The following is a 25,579-nucleotide window of genomic DNA, read 5'->3' on the forward strand; positions in this document are numbered from 1 at the left end:
GTCCCAGCACTCCACAGCCAGCATGTACATGATTTGCATCTTAACACGTTTCTTTAAAACTAAAGGATTAAAAGGTCTGGGAGAATAAAAAGAGAGTAAAAAAGTCATAGGCACCAAGAGAGCACATCTGAAGTGCTACCATTCAAAAGGCCCTCTCTTAATAGCCACCTACCCACCTCCTTTGCTGAGAGCAGCCAATGAAGAGCCTCTGAGGAATATTTTAAAGTCCAGGCAGGTATATCTGTATTATTTAAAACATTTTATCACATCTTTAAGCTTTGCAAAACAGCTAACAAAGGTTAAAACCTCCATAAATACAAAACCGAAGAAATAAAAGAGGAAAAGCAAGAACAACACATGCAGGCGCATCAATAGAACATGAGCAAAAATGACAGCAAAAGCGATCACAGCACAGCAATAATTGCCTACCATTTAAAAGCTTGGGAGAATAACATTCTTTTTTACCTGGAGTACAGGAGTGGGGACCTCTTTCAGCCTGCAGACCAAATTCAATTTCTGAGCTCAGTGGTGGGCGGAGCTGAAGACAAAGGGGGTGGAACAAAACGGAAAAGGGATGTGGTCAAAAATACAACAAAATACCAGCATACTATAGCTTATTAAGCCATAGGAGCGTCATGCCAAATTTTTACAATGACGGGAAAAAATACACAAAAGCCAAGCAATCACCACATTATTGGTTGTTGGAGGGAAAGGGTAGCATGACTTTTCCACCCTTACTGTAACAGACACCAGTTGAATGTCCTGGAGAGGAAGGTGCTCAACTGAGATACCACCACTGAAACCATATAATCTCTTACCACTAATCCACTCAGACAACAGACACCCCCAAACCACATCTTTTGACAAGACCTCAAGTGTCAGATAGACTCACAGAAGAGAAAGCAATCCATATCTTGATCCCAAGCTGCACACAACCTGCACTTTGAATTGTGTCAAGAACAATTTTTTTGGAAACCAATAGAAAGGTATTAACACTGGTAAGAATTTTTTCTATCAGTCTATTACTAAATATATTTCTTTTTTAAAAAATCAGTCTATTCAAGTTAATACTCTGGCCTCCATATTGTCCTGTGTTGGCTACAGCAGACTCAGCGAGCCACAAAGCAAGGTAATGAAGCAGGCAAAGATCAAAGCACATGAAATCAATCAGATACATGAAGTCAGGAGTGACCAAAATAGCACACAGAGATCAAACACACTAAGCAGTCAGATACATTACACAGTGCAGCAGCAGAATCAAGCAAGAATCCAAACTCAGGAGCACAGAGGATCAATCATAAGGCAAGGCCAGAACACAAGGCAGTAGGAGCTGATAAGCCATTGTTTACAGCACTACCTAGATAGCCACTGAAGGCTTTTATCACCTGAGTTTGCTGAGCCCCACCCAGGCACAGCTGCAGCACATTAGGGCTCTCTGACCAGAGCCCTACTCATGAGGGATCACTTTCTCCTGAGGAGTCTTTTTTTTTTTTTTTTTTTTTGCAAGCAGGAACTCCTTCCCAGGATCCACTGAAGTGTCTTGATCCCCAGGGATATTTGGCTCAGAAGGCTGCAGATGGTCATCCAAGGAGAATTCCACCAGAGGGGACTTGACACATGTTCTGAACCAATTGCAGTTACATACAAAGAGGGAGCCACATGCCATCCCAGTTCTTATAGGCTCTACCTAAGTCAAATTAAACTCAACTAATTTCCATTGCAAACTATATACAATTGTCTTTTGCTGAGTCTTACCATTGTTCAATCCAAACCAGTGGATGAGTTCAGGTGATCACAGAGACCAATGGTGGCATGGAGCCACGCTGTGGAGAGGTGTTAGGGAAACAACAGACACACACACACACACACCCGCACCAGACAACACAGTTTACCTACCCTCTCTGAGATGCACCCCCCCTCCAGAAACCTCCCCATGCATCCCTGTGGCCTCCATGCCAAAAAAGGGATCTTTGTGGCCACACCATGAGTTGCTTTGCAGATCTTGGCCATATAGATCTGCCGAACAGAGTGACAACAGCATTTTTGGCTGCTCTTAGTGCCTGTAGGTCCTCGTTACCCTCACAGACACCCCCTGGTGTATGGTAAGCCATGGTGGGGCTCCTTATCCCTACAGCAGAGCATGGGTTGTGAAGGTGGGTACTTAACCCTTCAAGGATGGGGATAATGCCCCCCACAACACGTTAATCCCTCATGTGTTGCTCCAGAAGCTCCCCACCATGAATTAGCGCATTATGCAAACCCAGCCAGTATCATGAAATCTGATTGGTAAGGGTTCTTCAGTGGCTCTCATTCCTACCCACTCCTACCTGAGAACCTTTACCTGGAGATGCCAGTGAGTGAACTGGAGAACTATTATATTCAAAGCATTTGCTCTACCACTGGATTTTGACTCCTCCCGCAAAGTATACATTGTTTCCATAAAAAAGACGTTAAGGAATAGACTGACACCACTCTACAACCACAGAGTATATTAGCCAGTGGTCTTTCAATTTTGACCAGAAAATTAGGCTACATATGACTCTACTCTTCTTTGTGTGTGTGTGTGTGTGTGTTCTTTAAAAAAAAATCTCTATGTGATACATATGCAAAACAGGAGTGGATATTTCATTTTCATTTGTCCTGTTGACAATCTAATGCTAAATTTATTGGGGGTGCATTTTAAAAAAAACAGTTGAAGGGAGCGAAAACCTTCGCTGGAAACATACCCTCTTTGAATGGTTATGGCTCATTTTAAAGCTGCTGAAAAAAGAGAGGCTTCATGAAAAATTTAAATTATTTTATTAATACCAAAGCGCTTACTTGAAAGCAATCCAAGATTAAATGCAAAAAGCCTTCGGCGTAATATCCTTTCCAACTTTCTGTCTTGTTTCAATAGTAGCTGTCAAGAGTAATGAATAATCCACACAGAGTTTTGTTTTTTGAGATGGCAAAAAATAAACTATAATAATGTTTGTTTTGGGACACAGGTCAGAGGGAACAAAAGAAGAATGTAATTATTCTGGATTAAAACAGATGTACAAAATTGGGAGATATTGATTCTCTTCTCATGTGTCCAAATCTTTCATGCTTCATGTTTTCAATAGTTAACACCCTAAGATGATTACTCTACCAGGTTTTGTGTTATTAGTTATAGACAACTTAAGGCATTCAAAGCTATATTTATTTTGGAATATTGCATGTTTTTGAACCTAAGCAAATTGGCCTTGAAGACAACAGTAGTCTTTTCACTAAACACATGTAATGGTGCAGAACAGATTTGAAAAGCTTAAAATATCCTTGTTCGTCAGTCGGCCTATTGACGCACTAACGTACAAACTTGAATATACTTGCTATTACAATTTCTCAAATTAAGAATTGTGAAGTTTGAATGAGAATCCAATCTTACAGCAGTGAACAGAACTAGAATGGATCAAGAACAGAATGCCACAGAAATGTTAGGCCATGTCTTATCCATCTACATTCTTGTCCTAATGACGTATAATATAAACAATAAATTGTTACAGTTTGATGAGGAGTAATGTTCTGTGTGGCAGCCCTGTGAGAAAAGCACTTCTGTGAAGCCATGTGGCGAGATAAAAACTTTAAAAATAAAAAGAAGGTTTGATCGAAAGCAGAGGAAGCGGTGGCACTCCAGATGTTGTTTGACAACAAATCCTATCATTCCTGGCCATTGGCCATGTTGTCTGATGGGAGTTTGAGCCCAACAACATCTGGTGTGCCATGCGTTCCTCACCCCAGATCTAAAGATCCCCTTCGTCCAATGGAATGAGCTCGGAGGAAGAGTCCCTCTGTCACAGGATGTGCCTTCCAGAATGAGAAAGAATTGTCTCAAAACCAAAGGGATGTCCTAAATACATAATTCCACCGCTTAACATTAACCTACCAATTAAAGGTTCTAACCTAGCATTATGGAAGCATTCATTTGGCCTTCCATCCCTACATGGCTGTTCCAGAAGAGTCAACGTTGAGGGCAGAAGAGGCGGAACTCCTTGAAATATAATCAGGTTCTTCGATGTTTTGCCTCGACATGCTTATTTATATGTCTCACAGCTGAATATTAGCCCTCTGCAGGCAATTTGAAAGAGAAATAGACATCTACATTATAAGTGAGCTGCCCGCCTACTCGTCCTCTCCCCACACCCCTCCTTCGCAGCTCACAAAGAATTCTTTCATGACAATGGACGGAGAACGACTTCGTGAAAATAAATAGCCAAGAAGCAATATGGATTTAATTGCCTGTGCTGCAGCATTGCTAAAATAAAACAGCTGTGATCACATACTGAGATAAAACCATTGTTCAATAAATATGTCTTATTAAACATTGCTTCAATGATGATGACTTCAGCTGTCCAATGACAAAGTGGGCCCACTTTCTGGACCACCCATTGCTCCAAGGGTGTCGTGATGTGACCGGCCTCAATGTGAGTCTCTTTTGCTTGGGTGGAACATTCGGTCCTCTATTTGTGGATGTAATAGATCCTGTAGTTCACCAATGGGTTACATTGTGGTAACTTGGGTTTATTTACTGATTGAACCAAGCCTTTTTTCGCTTTGTAGACAATCACAAAGGGTGCTCCTTTCTAAGGGCTACTAAAAAAAAAGTCTGTTGCAAGCAAGAGATTGATCAAATGATAAGTTGGATAGACATATACATACATTGTTATTATTATTATTAGTAGTAGTAGTAGTAGTAGTAGTAGTAGTATCCTGCCTTTTGTCCAATGCTGGGCCTCAAGGTGGCTTTACAAAATTAAAACATATGCAGTTAAAACCTATAAATAGAAATATGTAAAAGTTAAAAATATAATTAAATTTGCTTCAATATTAAACATTTAAAACAACACAACAATTTTAAGAATCCTATGCATACACAGAGGTCCAGACTATTTGCCAAAAGAACAAAAAAGTTTTTGCCTGCCTCCAAAAGCACATTTATTATAATTTTAATGATGATGTTGGGGTTTTTTTTTTTAAAAAAAAAAAAGCTAAGGAAATGGATCAGTAGAAGACATAAAAGAACAGGTTACTCAGTACAGTAAAACAATCATAATGAGAGAGAGTGAGAGAGAGAGAGAGTTTTAACAATATCAATTAAATCCCAGGGCATTATTTATCAAACAGATAAATCCAATACTGAAATATAAACTACAGAGAGAGGGAAAATATATTTTTAGAACAACAAAAATGTTATTAAAAATGTTTAGCAGTGAACAAAAAAACAGTGTTTGGATGGATTTCCAGTATGTAGACCTGACTAATGCATATATATTACAAACTAGAACCAAACTTTTATAAATGCCTCTGGTACCTAAACAAACCAATCTTTGAAGGATTCATTTATATATATATATATATATATATATATATATATATATATATATATATAATATATGAGTTTGAGCTACTGTTTGTTTGTTATCAGCTCCAGCTGATAACATGTCCAATTTTCAAACACAATATCGAGAATATCAGCAGTTGTAAACACACATGGCTTTTTCTTCAATGGAGGACGCTTGGATACTCTTATAAATGGGTGCAGTATATATATTGCTTGCAGCATATTTAGTCTGCAATTACAACAAACAACTGGAAGAATTGGTACTGTGTATGGAAACAGACATTATGTGAATGTCAGCTACGTCAATTTAAAAAGTAATTTTCTAATCTTGAGACAGAGAAACCCAGGTGTAAGAAAGAGTTGAGCAACATTACGAGTGGCTGTGACTGAAGAAACATAACTATCCCTCCCAATATATGCTTCTCTTCATGCAAATATATACCCACTTTGTGATATTTTTAACTTAGACATATCAATCAAATATATATCTTGTAACGAATATATATTTAAAAGAACAGTAAAAAAGTGTTCCCATTAAGTTAATCTTTTGTACAGTTATTAGACATTTTTCTTCAAACAAGCATGTTTTCCATTAGAATCAAATAATCATTCAATACAAAAAATGCTGTATTTTTTAAAAAAACACCACCACCAAAACAAGGGACCTCTTGAAAACAATACAATCAGCTAGGATGAAGACACCCCTCTAGTGGACATAGGATGTGTAACTATTCCATTTAAGTACTGATTTAAATTCTCCTGGAGCCTTAATATATTAGGAACAAGAAGTATTTCAACCTACCTTTGCAAAAGGCCGTGACTTGACCATGTGCTGAATTTTACCATTAACAGCTGCAAATCAGATAATAACTGCGCTTAACCATTTTTTTCCCCTGAGAGTGCAGGACGAATCCACCCCTGCAACACTTTTCCACCCCACAAATTCCCTTTCGCAAGCATGGGTCCTGTTGATTGTGTTGTGCAAGATGATGATGATGATGATGATGATGATGATTTATTTATTTATTTATTTATTTATTTATATAGCACCATCAATGTACATGGTGCTGTACAGAGAGGGATTTACAGCGTGGCATGTGCTGCAGCAGCGGGCATTGGTCCCCCCTTAGGTGTTGGTTATACACCTGGGCAGCAATGATGGGTTTTACAAGCATTTCAGGACTTTCAGGCCATACAACGCCTATGGCCAGGGGTTGTCGTGGTCTGGTCCTGCATAGTTCCTAGAGTGAACTGGAAGTGGGCCCACAACCAGCACGCCATTGAATGTGCACAGTCTCATAATAACTATTAGGGGTGTGCACGCCCCCCCCCCCCCCGCTCCACCCCGCAAGCCGATCCGAAAATTTCAGATCGGCCCGCTCCGCTCTGCCCATAGTCTGCTCCTCTTTGCCATGGAGCTCCGGTTCCGAATCGGAGCTCTGCAGTGGAGGGGAGTGGCACCACGTAAGCCCCCGCTCCCTCCTCTCCCTTACCTGCAGAGACCAAGGGGGAGGGGGCCTTACCTGCGTCCGTCCACGGTCCCTCGGCTTCTTCAATTGAGCCAGTGACTCAACCAGGAAGTCTGGGCCGCAAGTGCGGTCTAGACTTCCTGGTTGAGCCGCAGGCTCAATTGAAGAAGCTGAGGGACCGTGGACGGATGCAGGTAAAGGAGAGGAGGGAGGGGGGTTTACCGGGCCCTGCCGCTGTCACCACATGGGCGACAGCGACAGTGGCAGGGCCCGGTAAACCCCACTTACCTTTCTGGCGGAGCTCCGGATCGAGGCGAAGGATCCGCCTTCACCTCGATCCTCTTCGCCATGCTCCGCCGGCCCCCCAATCCACTTCGCCTCCACCTTAAGGGTAGGCGAAGCCCCCCCGCTCCGCTCCTGCTTCTCCGGTTTGAGGAGAAGCGGAGCACATCCCTAATAACTATAGCAATGTTTTTGGTGTCTGTCAAATAATTACACTTTCTCTTTAAGGCAAAGGGATTTGTTCCCTTGACATTCACACCTACCAAATGTATGTACAGTGCAATCCTATGCATGTTTACTCTGAAATAAGACCCAATGGGGTCTTATTTTGTTTGAATCCTACTCCATTACTTGGTTTGGATCCTACTCCATTATTTGCTTGAGGGTGAAATCCTATGCATGATAAACATTCAGATGATTGCACCTTTACTTGCTTTTACATAATTTAGCTGTTTATATTATTTATTTTACTACATTTCTAATCCACCCAATAACTAATGTTCTAATGGTTGATAATGTTTATTTATTTATCTTGACCTATAATTGACTCAAGACTTCATTGGTCCTTTATTGTATGTATGTTAATCAGGTTTGAATTGTTGATTTTGATTTTATTGTTGTTTCATTATTATGTTCTGTATTTTATTTTGCTTTTAATTTGAGAGAGGGTTTTCCCTAGAAGTCAGCTTATAAATCTTCTAAATAAATGAGTGCAACTACCATGACTGAGCAGACAATAAGATTTACTTATACACATATGGCAGGTATTTGTACAAACTCCTATTGATTCTTGGGAATTTGATTAGTGTGCTTGCTATTTGCATCACTCTCTCCTTTGGCATTCATTAGAATGATTGGTTGTAGCTGATCCAATGTGAATTTTCTTTATGTTTAATCTGATTAAGTAATAGCATGGGATTGTGATGTCAACGTACCAGAAACAGGCAAGTGACACCTGTTGCAAGGAGGAAGGCAGACTTGGCCTGTGAAAGGCAGGTCACAAGCTTAAAATAGAGTGAGGCAAATTGCAGTTGCAGAAAACAGTCTCTTGGTCAGCACAGTTCAGAGCAAGACCATGGCTTCCAACAGACTGCAGGTAAAAAGACTATCATGAAATGCCAAGGTATTTGTAACTGGGGAGAAATCTCTAATCAAATAATTGAATTTTGATTCCTAATTAGTTACCCAAAAAAATCTGCTGAAAGCAGAATAACTTCACAGTAGATGAAGGATGGAGCAACTGTTTAAGACCTGAAGTTCTTAAAAAACACTTAATTTTAACTTAAATTTAAATTTTACTGTTCTAATTCTGTATTTTATTTTTTTATTTTTATTTTTTTTATTGATTAACAATACACTAATACAATACTACAAAAATCACAACAGCACAACACAAGAAAATTAAAATCTGTATTTTAATCTTATATCAATTTTGTTGCGTGGTTTTATCCTGGTTGTGCTTTTTATACTGTATTTTGAAACTGTGCTTTTAACATGTTGGTTGTTTTATTATGGTTTTAACTTCTGTGAACCGCCCAGAGAGCTTCAGCTATTGGGCAGTATAAAAATGTAATAAATAAATAAATAAATAAAAATAGCATAATTTCTCTATATATTATATACCAATATTTCTGTCTGAGTTACTAAAAGCTTAAATTCTTTTATTAAATACTGTTGTTTTTATACCGTTTTTTATGTTTTTGATGGTTTTTAAATTTTGTATACTTTTAATGTTTACCATTTTTAATTGTTGTAAACCACCCAGAGAGCTTCGGCTGTGGGGCGGTATATAAATGTAATTAAATAAGTAAATAAATGAATTCTACTGTGCTATTAGCTGATGCTGGTTGTGAATTAACAAAGGAACTCTCAGCATTGCCAGCTTTGATTTAAAGTCTTTAATGGTTTCTTGTGCTGGCAATTTAGTAGGATGTGTATTATGATGGACTGCTATATTATTGATCATTAATCATTCTGCAAATGCATTTCCAGGAGGTTAGTTAAACCTTGCACATGTTGTTATAGAGCAAGGTTAGGCAAGCTTGTTGTCTCCAGAAGTGTTGGACTACAATTCCCATAGTACCCTATCATTGCCCATGTTGGCTGGGGCTGATGGAAATTGATGTCCCAAACACCTGGAGGTTTCCAGGTTGCCTATCCCTGCTATGGTAACTTGATCCTTATCCTTAAAAAGAAAAAGTCCTGTTCCTCATATAGATTCACCTTTCATGTCTTTGCTCTCAAATGCCACAAATGAGCCCAAGTTCTAGCACTATGAGATGGAGAAAAACTTCTCTCTATTCATTTTCTCCAAGTCATGCATAGGTTTAAGAATGTAAGAAGAGCCTCCCTGGGTATGACCCAAGTTCTGCTAAATGGGACCATGAGTGCTTTCTCTCTCAAATCTTTGGCTTATTCAGTGTTATGGGGAAATATTAACCTACTGTACAGGATTTTTTTCTTTGGAATTACAAAACCAATCAAATCTCTGTGTGGGAGATGTACCAGAGGATAAGGAGGAATGATTTACCTGTGGCTTATCCTGCACTGAGGAGCAAGTCAAACTAGTTGATCTTTGAGTAGGGTGACCATATGAAAAAGAGGACAGGGCTCCTATATCTTTAACAGTAGCATGGCAAAGAAAAGAGAATTTCAGCAGGTGTCATTGGTATGCATGCAGCACCTGGTGAAATTTCCTCTTTATCACAACAGTTAAAGCTTCAGGAGCTATACTAAAATGACCAGATACAAAAGAGGGCAGGGCTCAACTTTAACTGTTGTGATGAAGAGGGAGTTTCACTAGGTGCTGCATTCATACCAATGACACCTGCTGAAATTCCATTTTCAATACAACTGTTAAAGATACAGAAGTTCTGACCTCCTTTTCATACGGTCACCCTACCTTTGAGGTCCCTTCCAGCTCTATCATTCTTTGGGGTCTTGTAATGTGGGATAATAGCTTCAATTACATGAAAACTTTAGTTGCATAGATCCATGCATCTATTCCAGAGAAGAAACAAATCTGGGACTTGAGTCCAAACTAGGGCTTTGCTGAGAAATCCTTTTACTCTTTTTGTTTGACGGAGTTCTGCAGTGCGCCTGACATGGTTTGCATTTCTGTGCTGAGCTGTGGCTTTTCCCCAAAACTCCAAAAATGGTGTGTGGGTGTGTGATGAGCTGTAGAGATTTGCACAAACTGTAGCAGAAATGGGTGCAAATTTGCATAAGCTGTGGTCCAAATTTGTGCAAAATTCAGGGAAAAATTCACAAATTAAGGAACACAGAAAATTCAGGAACTGGCCTGACCCCCTTCCAACCAAGCCATGCTCTGTACTGGAAAATTGACCATAGTCCAGGAGCTCACTGAGTTCCACACCACAAACACAAGCCTCCGGCATACCTAGTCCAAACCATTTTGCCACTGACAGCCATCCTGGTCCAAGGTAGTGGTAAAGCTGGAACTAACCACAACATAGGATATGATACTATACCCATATTGCCTAAGCCCATCTGTTACAGGTATGGCCCTAACATCTGTGATTTCCTGGCATTTTGCAGCTTGAGTGAAAGTAGCAAAGCCAATAGCATGTCATGTAAATCCAAAAATATTATTTGGTCTTAGATTAGGTTTTAAGAAGGCTCTGCCTACCATTCTACTAAAATTATTATTTCAGGGAACATAACACTAATGTCCAGAATTCTTTAAGTAATTAGCAGGAATAAGGATTGGGACTGTGGTGTAGAGCAGGGGGTGGGGGGCTTTAACTCTTTGTCCCAATGTGCTGAAACCTTGAATCAGGTTAGGTCCACCACACCTGTGACTTAAATTGGAAGAAAAGCTCCTGTTCCTGCAAATGGAAGTTTTTTGTCCGCAAGCAAATAGTAGCCACAGAGGTCCGATTTGATTGGGATCACAGTGTGTGCATGTGTGTCCACACACCCCAAATTAGGGAACTAACGCTGATAATTGTATGACTGGCATCATGGCCATATTGCTTCTAAAAGGGCCCCATAAGTTGTTTGTTCGGCTCATTGCTAGTGAAAACTGTTGCTGCTATTTGTTTGCATAGCACTCACACAGCCTGATTGATTTCCTGAAACCTGACAGAGAGCACCATATCTCTGTTGGCAGAGACGATCTCCGAGATTAACAAGTTAAACTGCCTTGGAATTCCTGTATGATAGATGATGGTGGGTTTCCAAGCTTTTATTTTAATGGTCCCTCTTGCTAAGCCAACTATATTACAGGACAAGTGGGAGACCATTACAAAAGAAAAATAATTTTCAGTTCAGCAAATTGAATTTAACATCTAAAAAGATGAAAGGTTCATTAATCAGCTGCTTTTTGTGCTGTCTTGACTATTGGCCGTGACATAAAATGTAGCTAACAATGAATTCCGCTGGTACTGGAAGGTTCTAAATTATATTAACAAATCACAATGCTATGGAAGAACAGTGAAGAGCTTCTACGTCGTCCCCGAAGGGACAGTGCAAACACTAGCACCTCATTATTTACTTTGCTTCTAATGTAATGCTATACGTATCTACTGAGAAGAACGTCACAAGATATAGTGATGGCCACTGATCTGGATGGCTTTAAAAGGGGGTTGGATAAATTCCTGGAGGAGGAGGCTATCAATGGCTATTAGCCCTGATGGCTATATGCTACCTCCAGTATCAGAGGCAGTAAGCTGATATACACCAGTTGTTAGGGAACATGGGTGGGAGGGTGCTGTTGCACCATGTCCTGCTTGTGGGTCCCTGGCCGACAGCTGGTTGGCCACTGTGTGAACAGAGTGCTGGACTAGATGGACCTTTGATCTGATCCAGCAGGGCTCTTCTTATGTTCTTTTTTTACTTGATATGGAAACCATCATACATTTCTGAACATACATTTCTGATTCATTCCTAACACATACTTTACAGAGAATGTAAACCCTAGATGGACCCTTTGTCTGATTCATCATGGCTCTTCTTATGTTCTTAATTCCCATTGAATCTTATGGAGATTCCCTCCTAGGTAAATCAATATGGGATTTCAAGTTTAGACAGCAATCCTAATCGCTATCTAATTAGGGGGGGGGGGGTTATGCTTAATCTCAAGGCATTTGGGGGAACGGCACCACTGCAGCACCCAGGGCCACAGTGTCAAAGGTAGGCACGGTTGGGCACCTGTCAAGGGCCCACACCTTAGCAGATACCCACCGACAAGCATTCCCCTCTCCTACACCATTGCAACCTGCTTATTCACCTGGGTCTTGCTCTGGCCCAGGCAGCGGTGGTGATGAGAAGGAGAAGCAGTAGACGCCATTGTCTCTATTCTGACTGGCAGGAAATCTCCAAGGCCTCACAAGGGGATCCTTCTAACTCTGAAATGCCTGGGAGTTAACCTAGCAATGTATCCATGCAAACCATGTCTTCTGCGTACCACTGAGCTACGGCCCTTCTCACTTAACTTCATCTCTGGATGTTAATCACTCAGGGACTCCAACATCAAAAGGTGACTTATATGACTGTAAAACAGCCATGAAAAGCTTGGTTATACTCCACAAGCGTATCCAAGTGTAAATGCCACGGAACAATAATACATGTAGTTTCTTGACATTTCAGAGGTCTTTAGGGGCAAAAGGAATTGACAGGCTGAGTCTGATCAAAGGTCCCAGGGCTGGTGCAAGACATTTTTCTGCCTGAGGCAAGGAACAAGACGGTGCACCTCCCATTCCAGGTACAAAAGTTGATTGGTCTGGCAGATTAAACTTCCTTCAGCACTGACAGTGGGACAGCAAGCAAGCTTAGGGTACAGCAAGCAAGCATAGCCCACAATGCTCTCCTCCAATACCTTACTGCTGCCTCTCAACATCTGCCACCTGAAGGAACTGATTCACTCTGCCCAATAGCAGGGCCGGCCGTGAGAGTTCTTTTAGCCCAGCAGCAGCCAACAAGATGAAGTTGACAATAATGCATGCTACTGGAAGGCATCTCCTGTTGCTTGTCCTCAGCGTCTTGTATTCAAGGCTATAGTGCTTTTGAATACCATTTAACTTAGTACCTCCATCACGTCTCCATTGTTTTAACCCATTGTTTTCTTTTTCCCACTTACAGATAAAAGATGAGGACAATGGCTACAATAAGAATTTATTCTGTATCCCTAAACATTATGAAGATGATCTAGACAGAGTCTTTATACCTCATGGCCTTATCCTCGACAGGTACACACAGATGGTTGGGACAGGAGCTAAACTTAAGTGGTGATTCACCCACTTCCTCCATCTTAGATCCAAATCGTTGCCTTTTAAAATTTTAGTTATTTATTTATTACATTTCTATACCACCGAAGAGCCAAAGTTTTCTGGGTGGTTCACACCAGTTCAAATCATGAAACACAACACAATAAGACATCACCTGCTGGTTTTAAAGTGGTTTTATGATGCTGTAATGGTTGTGTTTTCTCCTGTTGGTTTATCTTGATTTTATTGTGCACAGTTTTTTAAAATCTTATTTTAATGTTTGTACCTTGTTTGTAATGTATTGTATACCGACCACAGGACTTCAGCTATTAAGTGGTTTGGAAGTACAGTAAGTAAGCAAGTAAATAAATGACATCTTTGTGACATACACCTAAGAATTGTTAAGATTCCATCCCAAATGCAACATGCGGATTTAACAAATGCATTTAGAAATGTATGTATCAAACTCAACAGAGAGTGAGGATTTTAATGGCAGCCATTAGGGGCAGGTGCCATTTTCCCGCTCCAGAATGCTTCTTGGAACAGCAAAAGGTGTAATAGCATCTTTTGCAGGGCATATTGATGGTTTAAAAATGGTAGCTGAACAGCCACAGGGAGATGGGGAAGGATTGGGGAGTTTTACCCCTGCCCTTGAAATTTGCCACACCCACCTGAAAACATAAAGGAAAAATGGTCTTATCCCCTCTTTCAAAGCCAAGTCCCACCCACCCCTAAAATTGTATGCAGTAGCTTGTCACATGATTCTGGCACTTTTCATCACACCACCATGTAACGGAGTGGTGGTGTTTGTAGATGGTACAGATTAATACATAACAAGGATTAAGAAATAGAAATGCAAAAACAAAAACAAAAAAACCCCATCAATAAAACAATATAAATCAATACTTATTTCTCTTTCTTGAACCTAGGACAGAACGTTTGGCTAGAGACATCATGCAAGACATGGGGAACCATCACATCTTTGCACTTTGTGTTCTTAAAGGAGGATATAAATTCTTTGCGGAGTTGATGGATCATATCAAAGCCCTAAATCGGAACACAGATCAGTCAGTCCCTATCACCGTGGATTTTGTGAGACTAAAAAGCTACTGTGTAAGTACACTTCTTCATGTAAATCAACTTCAGTTGCCAGTTCAATGTCAGCTAGATAACATGGGATTATATTATTGGGTGCAGTTCTGTTAGGAGATGCTAAGTAAGAGCGTCTGGTGGTAAATATATAGAAGAGCTATGTGGATACCAGGACCTCTGTAATATACAAATCGTCCTCCCTTCCAATCATACATATGGTCATTTCACTAGTTTTGGGTATTGTAGCAGAGTATCAGAGCTTGGCTGCAGTAGACAGTCCACCATGCAAGTCTGGGAAACCAGAAGCCAATAAATACTATGGTTGGCCAGAGGAAATCTCTGAACAGGAAGTCTACAGGAATGTTTCATTTTATTTTTTACATTTCCATACCACCCAATGGCCAAAGATCCCCGGGAGGTTTACAAAGATAAAAACCATAAATGTACAAAATAAAGTGTAATATAAAACTATTTGCATACTTCTTTAAAAAAAAAAAAAGCACAATCAACAATCAAAATCCCAGAACCCTTTAAAATCTTATCGTATGCTGTCAAATGAATAGGAAAGACTTAAACCGGCACCAGAGAGGTGACACTGTCACCCGAAAGATGACACCAGAAAGATGACAATGTTGGCATCAAGCGGACCTTAATTCCGTAATTGGGGGCCACTGAGAAAGTTGTCTTCATTGTTGCCTCTCGGAGGAGGCGCTTGTTCATATGAAGTCAATGGGGGGCGGGTGTTGGTTGGTTAAGAATGTACATGGACTTAGTTGTGGGGCTGCATGAGCTAGCCACACACTCCACTGCATCCAACTTCCATGACTCCCCCACTGACCACACTTTTGGACAACATGCAAAGAGGCTCAGTTTGCAGACTGACCTATGCATGTAGAACTCTTCCATGTTAGCAGAGACCTAGCCCAACAAGCCCACAACTTCACATGGACAAGCTCTATGTGTGAACATTAGCACATGCGTAGAACCCCTCTAGACATCTTGCTGAAACAATGAATGGCAAGATGACATGGGTGATGGCTACTACATGCATCAATGATAGGACAGGACTAACCCAGCATCTCCCGTCATGTGTTCTTTCAACGTGTATCTGTGTGGTTTGGAGGAACCCTACCTTTTTATCTAATCTTCCAAGTTAAAGCCAAAGGCCACCCTTCATAGGAAGAAACATCTGGAGCCCAGGAATCTTTTCTGGTTCAGACCTGATGTGGACAATACCCCCCAGATCCACTGGTTCCTACATCTAGCGATGTAGGAGAATTCTGTTTTGAGGGTGAAAACTCAGAGGATTTTACCAGTTCGGTCCTGGTGGTTTTCATTCCATTTCCCCCCACTGGCCTCAACTTGATCTGTAGTAAGTCAATACAATACATGGATTTTGACCTGCTATATATTCCTATTGTAAATCTTCTTGTCAGTTTCATCCTCTCCTCACACTACTTTGTTTAGCCCAACAGAGCCATACTTGTCAAAGAATTTGTCAATTTCATTCCCCACTTCGAAACTTCCCAAGGTCGTCGTCATCATCGTCATCATCATCATCATCCCATTTGTGCAAATTTAAAGACCTGGTTTTTTTAAAAAATGAAACAAAACACCATCCCATTTGCACAAATCACAGGACCCCCCCCCAAAAAATATGTTTATTTATTAATGCATGCAAAAAAATAAAACAAATACGAACATTTATGGAATCAGAAAAATCCACCACAGTCTTCCGCTATGACATCCTGTCAGGCTTAAATGGAGTGGAATTCACAACACTGTACACCCCTATCCCGATAGAAAGGAAAGATCATAGTTCTTGATGTCAATGAAGTTGGTACCACACTGAGTTTGGGAGGGACGATTCAGGTGAAATAGAATTTCTTGCACATATTGATTGTGGTTGTAATTTTCATAAGGGTAAAAGGAAACATTGGCTGCCTTCCTTGCAGATCAGATGAATGCCAGATCACTTTATGTCTCAAGGTTACTACCAATACCAACATTACTGTAATAGATAAACTTTTAAACATTGCTATTCCTCATAGGTCTTTGCTGCTTGATAATTCAACGATAATCAGACTTGCTCTGCATACTGCACTCTTTTTATTCCCTTTGTCTTGTCCCTTGTTTGCAATGTATTATAGTTGATTGGCTAATAAATCCTGATTCATTGATTGTATTAAAGCATGCTCTGGAAGATGTTCTTAATGTTTTCCCAGAATGATTCGTCGACAGAAAATGTTAGTATCATTGGAGAAGAGTTGCCTTCCTTTAAAGGAAAGGTATGGATCAACTTCTTTAGTGTTACAAAGGCAAAATAAAATAAAAGATGCTTCCATTCTTATAGAAATTCAAGTCCAAGAACTGGACCCAAAAACACACACTGGCCAGGTTCACACATAAAGCTAATCCATGGCTTATTTCACCCATGGTTTATTGCCCTACCCAGGGTTCGTCTGGGAGATGATCAAACAAACTGGTTTGTTTTCCTCCTCCTTTGCCCACTCCCACCCTCTGTCCCAAATGCCTTTGTGGTGCTATAATACTGGCATATACAGCAGCTAGCTGTTGTTTTTACTGTTCTCGCCTGCCGCCTGTGTAATGTGGTGAGACAAGCCAGGAAATAACCCACACATAAGAGGGAGGCGTCAGTAGGCTCGGAAGAACTCCAAAGTTAGCAGAAGTACAGAAAAGTCTTCGGGGAGCTCCAAAGCAACCCAGTGAAGATTGAGCATGGACAGTGACCATGGGATTTGGACTGACCAGCAAGGGGAATAGAAACTGGGGGAGGAGAAAATGGAATGGACTGTCTTAGAAAAGGGTATGGCTGGCGGGCTGAAAGTCTGAACACCAGAATTCTGTATTGCAATGATTTGTTGCAAGTTTCACTTCTGTTTTCCATTAATTTCCTGTATGCCTGACTTTGCTACAGTGCAAATAGCTAAAGAAATTACATATTTTGTGTGTTGTGTTTCTTTTCTATGTGAATCCTGCGGAGCAGAATGTCTTGGTCGTAGAGGTAAGTATGCCATTAATGCGCCTGGTTCAAGACCCTTCACACATTACAAAGAGTTTGATGAGCAAAATCTGTACACAGGAACTAGGGACATAGTAGTGTTCACAAGGAGAGGTGCAGAGAAGTGATAGATTTGAAGTATGTCAAAATCACCATTCACGGAGGAAAATCCTTCAACACCAGGTAGTCCCAAGTAAGTCCCAGCCTTTCTTGGAAACGTTTATAAATAATCTCTGTAATGTGCTGCCTGGGTGGGTAGAGCTGTCCTGGAGTTGAGAACGCATCACAGGCCAGGGAGCCTTCTGAAATGTAGTCTTGGTATGTGGCTGCCCACATATCCAAGGGGTCCTAGAGTTTGCTCCTGACAAATAGTGCATACCATCTATTGACCTTTTTCTTTCAGAACACAGTATATTGTTTATGCCAGACATACAATAATCTTTCTTTCTTCCTTTTCTTTCCTGGAGGACATTATTGATACAGGCAGAACAATACAAACACTACTTTCCAAAATAAAGGAGTACGAACCGCAGATGATTAAGGTAGTAAGGTAAACCATCACACTCTTCTTTGGAAGTGCAGGATCAAGGCCAATCTAGAACCTGGGTCCTTTGAAATGGCCCCATTGAGATGTCTGCAGGTTTAAGCCCCGCCAAAAATCAGGGGATGATGGGACTGCCTTGAGTCTTGGCATGCGTGTATCCCTGGATAAGCTTTCATGGTGGTGAGTTTGGGATTTTAACGTGCAAATTGACGGAGCTATGGAAAGGGGTGTGAATGGGGTGTTGGATTTTCATAAATTCCCCAAAAATCAGGGGATGATGGGACTGCCTTGAGTCTCGGCATGCGTATGTATCCCTGGATAAGCTTTCATGGTGGTGAGTTTGAGTTTTCTAACGTGCAAATTGACGGAGCTATGGAAAGGGGTGTGAATGGGGTGTTGGATTTTCATAAATTCCCCAAAAATCAGGGGATGATGGGACTGCCTTGAGTCTCAGCGTGCGTATGTATCCCTAGATAAGCTTTCATGGTGGTGAGTTTGAGGTTTCTAACATGCAAATTGACGGAGCTATGGAAAGGGGTGTGAATGGGGTGCCCGATTTTCATAAATTCCCCAAAAATCAGGGGATGATGGGATTGCCTTGAAACTTGGCGTGCATGTGTATACCCCCATGAGGTGTCATGGTGCCAAACTTGAGGTTTCTAACTTTCACAGAAAAAAGTTGTATACTTTTTTAGCTTAATGCAAGCCTATGGGGGGGGAAACGGAGCTCCGATCCGGATCCGGAGCTCCAAGCGGAGCGGACATAGGCGGAGCGGGGGCGGGGCGGAGCGGGCCGATCCGCAAATTGTGGATCTGGAAGAGAAGAGGAGCGGGGGGTCAGTGCACACCCCTAGTTTCCGGACCATTTTCAAAGGCAGCCCCACGTATAACGCATTGTAGTAATCCAAACGAGAGGTTATTAGAGCATGGATAACTGTAGCTAGGCTATCTCTGTCTAGATAAGGGCGTAGTTGGTATATCAACCTAAGCTGATAAAAGGCCTAGACAATGCCGGTGAAGAAGGAGCAGTAGATGCCACTGCCTGCTTGCTCACTGGCTTCCTGCCTGTCAAGCAAGCCAATGGTAGCAATGATGAGAATGAAAATTTGTCAAGAGATCAGCTGGAAACCCTGGGGGTGATAAGGTAGACACACTGAAAGAGGGCACCTTGCCCAAGGACTCCCAAAAACCTGGAGCCTGCACAGGAGAATGTTGACTTGTTGGAGCCCAACGGTTTATAGAATCCTGAAGGTCAGCATTAGGGACGATAATGATAATGATTAATAATAATCTCTCCTCCACACACTACATGCAGCAAGGGTGGAGAAGCTGTGGACCACCAGGTGTCGATGGGCTGCAACTCCCATCATCCCTGGCCATGGTAGTTGGGGCTGATGGGGGATGGAGTCCAATAACATCTGAATGACCAGAGGTTCTCCTCCACTGCTATACAAAGCTTTTCCCTTCCCCACCCTTCAGAAAGCCCTTCTCCAGTCTATAGCAATAAAATGTTCTGCTTGTGTCCAAGGCATGCAACCAGTCTGAAATGTGAAGCTGGGAGTAGGCTGGAGGTTTCAGGAAAATGGGAAAGAGAAAATCTGTCCTTTTCCTTACTTCCTGCTGAAATCTCCCCTTTTCCTTAAGCTCTGAGCAATACCAAAAGGCTCCTCTTCCAGGCTGACTGGAGCCCTGACAGGAGTATTCCTGTTACGAACTGGAGACACACTACAACACTGTCCCCACGTGTTCCCTGTAATAGCAAACTTTGAGGCCCAGCATTGAGCAAAAGGTGGGATACAAATTAATATAATAATAATAATAATAATAATAATAATAATAATAATAATAATAGTAGTAGTAGTATGGTGCCCTTTAATGGTGAAGTAAATCGGAACCACTCAAACATAAGGAAATATATTGGTTTATATTCAAAGGGAGAAAAATGAACCCCCAAACAGTCCAAGAAGGAATTATGCTCAATGACCTCCTGTTTAGGGCTCCTGTTCTAGCTGGGTTGTGACCCTGAACCTGCTAGAGGTTGAGTATATGCTGGACTGGGAGTTGGGAGATCTGGGTTCTAGTCCCCACTCAGCCATGGGTGACTTTGGACCAGTCACATACTCTCAGCCCAACCTACCTCACAGGGTTGTTGTTGTGAGGATAAAATGGAGAGGAGGAGGATTATGTACGCCACCTTGGGTTCCTTGGAGGAAAAGAAGGTAGGATATAAATGCAATAATAAAGAATAAATAAATACAAACTTTCTGTTCTGGTTCCCCACCACTCATCTATTGTTAATGATCTCTTAGTCCAGCACATATATAGTTTCTAACATCGAGATTTTATTGAGATGTTCGTAGTTTTAGATCAGTGGTCTTCAACTGGTGAGTTATGACCCAAAAGTGGGTTGCAAGATCAGGCATGGAGAAAATTGTGAAAATGGGTCCTATGTTTCAGATTGGGAGGGTGAGGTGGGTTTTAGGTCTGGAGCAGTTGAAGACCACTGTTTTAGATGATTTTTTTTTTTTAGCATGCTTAGATACTAAACATTTTCTTTCTTTCTTTGAAAAAACAAAACAAACCAATAGCCTGCTTGTTAAAAGGACAACTAGAACTTCAGGATATCAGCCTGACTGTAAGTTGGCTCTTTTCTGTAAAATTTCAAAATCTTTCAAAAATAAACATATCTTAAAATGTGTAAGCTTGATCATTCAAACCTGGCTACAGAAAATCCTGGTAGCAAAGTGATAGGAAATACAAGGGGAAGGAAGCATGCATGGAAGGAAATATGAAGACAATTGTATTCCATCATACATTGTCTCTAACATAAATTCACACCGGAATCTCAAACCTTGAGGGCCTGTCCACAAACAACCAATGCATAAATGATGTATGTGCATCAATCTGACCCCCAACACTCATAACCTTTAACATGCAGCATGAGACATACTTTATTTATCTATGGTATTTTCTTTCTCCACCAAGAAGGGAGGCAGACATCATGAGATTCTGCACACACATACAGTATATCTGTGGCCTTCTCATCATGTTATGCCCTTTTTGTGAGTGGTTGTGTTCAGTCTGGTTCAGGTTTGGTCATAGAAACATGGGAAGGACATGCAGTATTCATCTTGTCCAATTCCTCCCCATGGTTTTCCTTCTATTGAGTCACATCCACTGTGCAAGCTAAGATATGTCTACATACAAGCCGATTCATTCAGCTCATGCTCACTAGCAATAACAAACAAGGTGACATCAGAAGTGCTAAAACACAAGCTTGGTCTGCGTTGAAAGCATTGAATCAGTCCTAAACTACAGTCAAGTTTAGAGCAAATAGTCTGGATGAGGGATAACACTAGTTTTAATTTTTGTGAACCACCCAGAGAGCTCCGGCTATTGGGCGGTATAGAAATGTAATAAATAAATAAATAAATAGTGAGATGCTGCCAAAATCTTTGGTCTACCCTTGCAGATATGAGGATGGATTTTGGAAGGGCTTTCTGAGAAGAGTCTGAAAAGCACACCATCACCACACTTAGTCTTGCTAGGATCCTTTCCTTATCTGGTGCAACCATACGATTGATGTCATTGATCCACAGTTGGCATGCTAGATGTTAAATCAAGCCTGGCAAGGGAGACTTTGATCTGGAAAGAATCTGGATCTATTACTATTTCTCTATTGGGACCAATGGAGATCTCTCACCCCCTGCTACTGACATAGTCCTGCCCATGCAGTCTATGGCATGAATGCATCAGACAGTGTGGTTGAAGTCTCCTATAGAAAGAAAGTACGGCCAGCACTATACACATTTGGGAGTTCATGTAGCTTGGTGCAGTCACCTTATTTTGGAATTTAGGTGCATGTGCAGCTGACATCACTCTACTGTCATGTCATATCTTCACTTGCAGCTTTTGCAAACAGATTAAAACCATCATGGTTAACTAGTAATCATGGTTAAGTAATAGTGCATTTTTTTCTTTTTTATTGCTGTTCAGGGATCCATGCATTACATAGAGGATAAGGCTCTTTCTTAGATATGTACAGCCCAAGCTCAGTGTAAACACTAAGTCCATTTTTCTCCCATAAACAAAAACTTTTGTTAAAAATTACATGCTGTTGACGCAAGGGCCTGGTTCACACATAATGCTAACCCATGGTTGTTGAATTCCGGATATCTGTGATGTGTGAACATGGCCACGTTACTACAACTCAGAAAGAGAACCCATGGTTTGTTTTTGAGTTGTAAACTCAAAGTTGTTTAAACCACAGGCTGTCATTAAGTGCAAACCCAGAACCATGGGTTGTTCATGGATTGTTTCACAAGGCAGCGGGCAAGAGAAGCAAAAAAATAATAATCTAACTGCTCTACTTGCCAGTACTACAGCACCACAAAGCCATTTAGTATATAAGGCGGGAGAGGGACAAGGAAGAGTGAAACAAACAACCTAGGGATTGGGAAAACAAACCATGATTTGTTTGATCATCTGCCAGATAAACCCTGGGCAAAGCAACAAACCATGGATTAGTGTTATGTGCAAACTAGGTCAGTATTTAAAACGTATATGATGGCTCGTCCTTTGGAACCATCTTGCTTTCAAAAATGATACTATGCATCGAGTGATCATTTCTTCCAACACAGCAACATTTTTCTAAGCTGAACAAGTCTAGTATGATATTCTAACCTCTGAACTTTTGTTACAGATACAGGATTTGAAATTCCAGACAAATTTGTGGTGGGATATGCTCTTGACTATAATGAGTACTTCAGGGACCTAAATGTAAGTGCACTCACTTTCACATTGAATAAACTTTGACATATGTCATTTATTTAGTATGTTTATATTATCTTCTAACTCTCTTGCCCTCTCCTGACTGTCTTCATCCCTTCCCATTCCCTTTTATTCTGCCTGTTCTGATCTTCCTGTTAAACCATGTCTTTGCTTCAGGGCAAGTGCTTTCACAAGAGAGCTGCTTGGGCTTAATGTTCTCCTTTCAGAAACCAGCCATTTTAGAAGTGAGTCCAATGGTAGTCCTTGGGAAAACTACATTTCCCAAGAGCCACCCACTCCTCTTATCCTAGCACATTGTTAATGCAGTGCACAGGATGCTGTGGAGGGAGAGACCTCCCTCCTTTCTCCCCACATGAACAACTTGTACTGTTTAAAGCCAGAATGTATATATATATATATCACAAATATATATATAACAAATAATTTGACACATTCAATAAACAGAAGTATGGATACATAACCCCTTTGCAATGAACTATACATACAAATATGTGTGCAAATTGTGGGTTTAATTTTTGTGAACCGCCCAGAGAGCTTCGGCTGTTGGGCGGTATAAAAATGTAATAAATAAATAAATAAATAAATAAATAAATACAAATATGAGAAATACAATATTTAGACTCATCCTGCCCATCTCCCCTACATCCCATGTTTTTGGAAACATGGCTAGTATTTTCTTAGCTTCCATTTTCTTAGATGACAAAGCATATTTTGCAATTTGGGTGGTAATCAATACACATTGGTCTACAAGCAGTGTACATATCTGATCTGGTAGCAGCGGGAGGGAAAGGGGATGGGGGTTTATTTGACAGGGTCTGGAGAAACAAATAAGAAATTTCTGCTTAGGATGGTCATATAAGGAACAATGTGAAACATTCTCAATCTTCCCAGACTCACAAACACAACATTTTTGGAGGGTATTATTAAGAGCTCCATCACACCAGCGATTTATCACACATTCACCATGCCTGGTATGCAGTTGTGCAGTGCAATACGCAAAAGACATCATCTCTGTCCTACACTAATTTTGCCTCTTTCCCTCCATTTTCCTTTTTATATTTGTAGTGAGGAAAGTCTGATTTTTTTCCTCCATGCAAAATAAATGCGCTCCTCCCTCCTGTGTATTGCTGTCCTTGCGCTCTATCAGACCATCCGGTTCTTTGTTGGGAGTGTGTGCGTCTAAAGGCAGTCTCACTGACAAAAGAGGAGGGTGAAGAGTAGGTAAAGCTTCAGTACTGATCCCATAGGCGGGAGAGGGCCTTCTCAGTGGCTGCTCCAAGGCTCTGGAACTCTCTTCCAAGAGAGGATAAGTTGGCTCCCTCTGTGCAACACTTTCGGAGGAAGGCAAAAAAAAAATTGTTCCGGCAGGCTTTTGGAACTATTCTGGACCTGTGTTAATGTATTGGATTCCCCCCCCCCCTTTTAATCTGTTACTATTTTTAATTTTTTTTAACATGTTTTTAATTGTACTGTAGGTTTAATTCTATTTTAACTCTTGCAAATTTATATTTATATGATTTAATTGTACATGTTTTAATCTTGTAAACCGCCTTGAGTCCCAGTACTGGGGAAAAGGCGGGATATTGATGATGATGATGATGAATTTACCCCATGATGGAATGGTAGTACCACCACTGGTCCTGCCATCAGCAGCATGGTTGATTAAAGTGGGTTTAAAGTGGGTTTAAAAGGGAAAGGGGATTGGGATTGGGTATTGGTCAGTATCTGGGAGGTTGACTTTGAAGCTGGATTGACTGAGAAAGCAAGCATCACGGTTTCCATTTTTATTTTCGATGCCAAATGACAACACTTACTGGTCTATAACACAGAATGATACAATTGTGTGTATATATGTGTGTTTTTCTTCTTCTTCTTAAAGCATATCTGCATTTTGAATGAGAAAGCCAAGGAGAAATATAAAGTCTGATTATGTCATTAAGTAGACCAGGACGATAAACAGCCTTTGGATGAACAAAATCAAGATCCATTTTTTTTAATATATACAGAAGACATCTCCAACAACGAGTTGCCATAAAGGTGCATTGTGCAGTATAGTTTCCCTAAAATAAATGGTAAAAATAACATATGTTTGTATTTCATCCCAGAATGCTTCTTGTGTAACAAAACAGAATAGATTAAATTCATATTGATAAACTGAAATGTACCCTTCAGAGAAAGCATTCTTATGTAACTGCAGCAGGGAAGAATGACATTTAATTTGGCTGACCTGTTGAAATTCTACAGTAATGTTCATCAGCTGTAAACTAGAATGCCACATTGTTGAACAAGCTATTTGCAGAACTGTTTTAGGTGCTACAGGTTAATTAAATCCATTTTGCAAACTATACACATTACATAGAAGCCAGCTTGTTTTGTGGAATCAACAGGGCTGTAAAATAAATTTGAAGCTAATTGGAGAGCCATATCAGTACAAAATGGTCACAGCGTGTTCTCCTATACTCTCTGTGCCACGTTATCGCTTGTGTGCAAATATCAGCATTTTAATTGTTATTGGCAATCGGGCTTGCTTGATGAGCCATCGTAACAAGATTACAGTCCAATAGACTTCATTGTCCTTATAATTATTATAGTACCATTGGTGTGCCTGGCATTTTACAAATAAAACAAGCAAAAGAACAGATAGTTCCTCATCCCCACAGTGCATACAATCAACAGTTTGAGAGTGGAGAAGACAACAATAGGGGAAAGAATGGGATGGGGAAAGCAAGACTAATAGATGTCACCAAATAGTTACATAAATTGGGCTTTTCAGAGTGGTCCCACACTTTACAC

At 40.7% G+C, this 25,579-nt stretch overlaps 1 protein-coding gene across 1 annotated transcript in view; it reads left to right on the forward strand.

Moving 5' to 3' along the window:
• The window catches only part of LOC134408933 (hypoxanthine-guanine phosphoribosyltransferase-like), an 87,224-nt gene extending 62,511 nt beyond the window's left edge, over window positions 1-24,713 (forward strand). The window contains exons 2-10 of the mRNA XM_063141446.1: window positions 10,630-10,703; window positions 13,157-13,319; window positions 14,267-14,450; window positions 16,655-16,717; window positions 17,437-17,454; window positions 17,919-18,001; window positions 20,584-20,630; window positions 22,698-22,774; window positions 24,666-24,713. Of these exons, the coding sequence (XP_062997516.1) occupies window positions 10,630-10,703; window positions 13,157-13,319; window positions 14,267-14,450; window positions 16,655-16,717; window positions 17,437-17,454; window positions 17,919-18,001; window positions 20,584-20,630; window positions 22,698-22,774; window positions 24,666-24,713 (757 nt within the window). The remainder of the gene's footprint in view (window positions 1-10,629; window positions 10,704-13,156; window positions 13,320-14,266; window positions 14,451-16,654; window positions 16,718-17,436; window positions 17,455-17,918; window positions 18,002-20,583; window positions 20,631-22,697; window positions 22,775-24,665) is intronic.
• The last annotated feature ends 866 nt before the right edge of the window (window positions 24,714-25,579 follow it).

This window comes from Elgaria multicarinata, chromosome 14 (assembly GCF_023053635.1).
Source record: "Elgaria multicarinata webbii isolate HBS135686 ecotype San Diego chromosome 14, rElgMul1.1.pri, whole genome shotgun sequence".
NCBI classification, from domain to species: domain Eukaryota; kingdom Metazoa; phylum Chordata; class Lepidosauria; order Squamata; family Anguidae; genus Elgaria; species Elgaria multicarinata.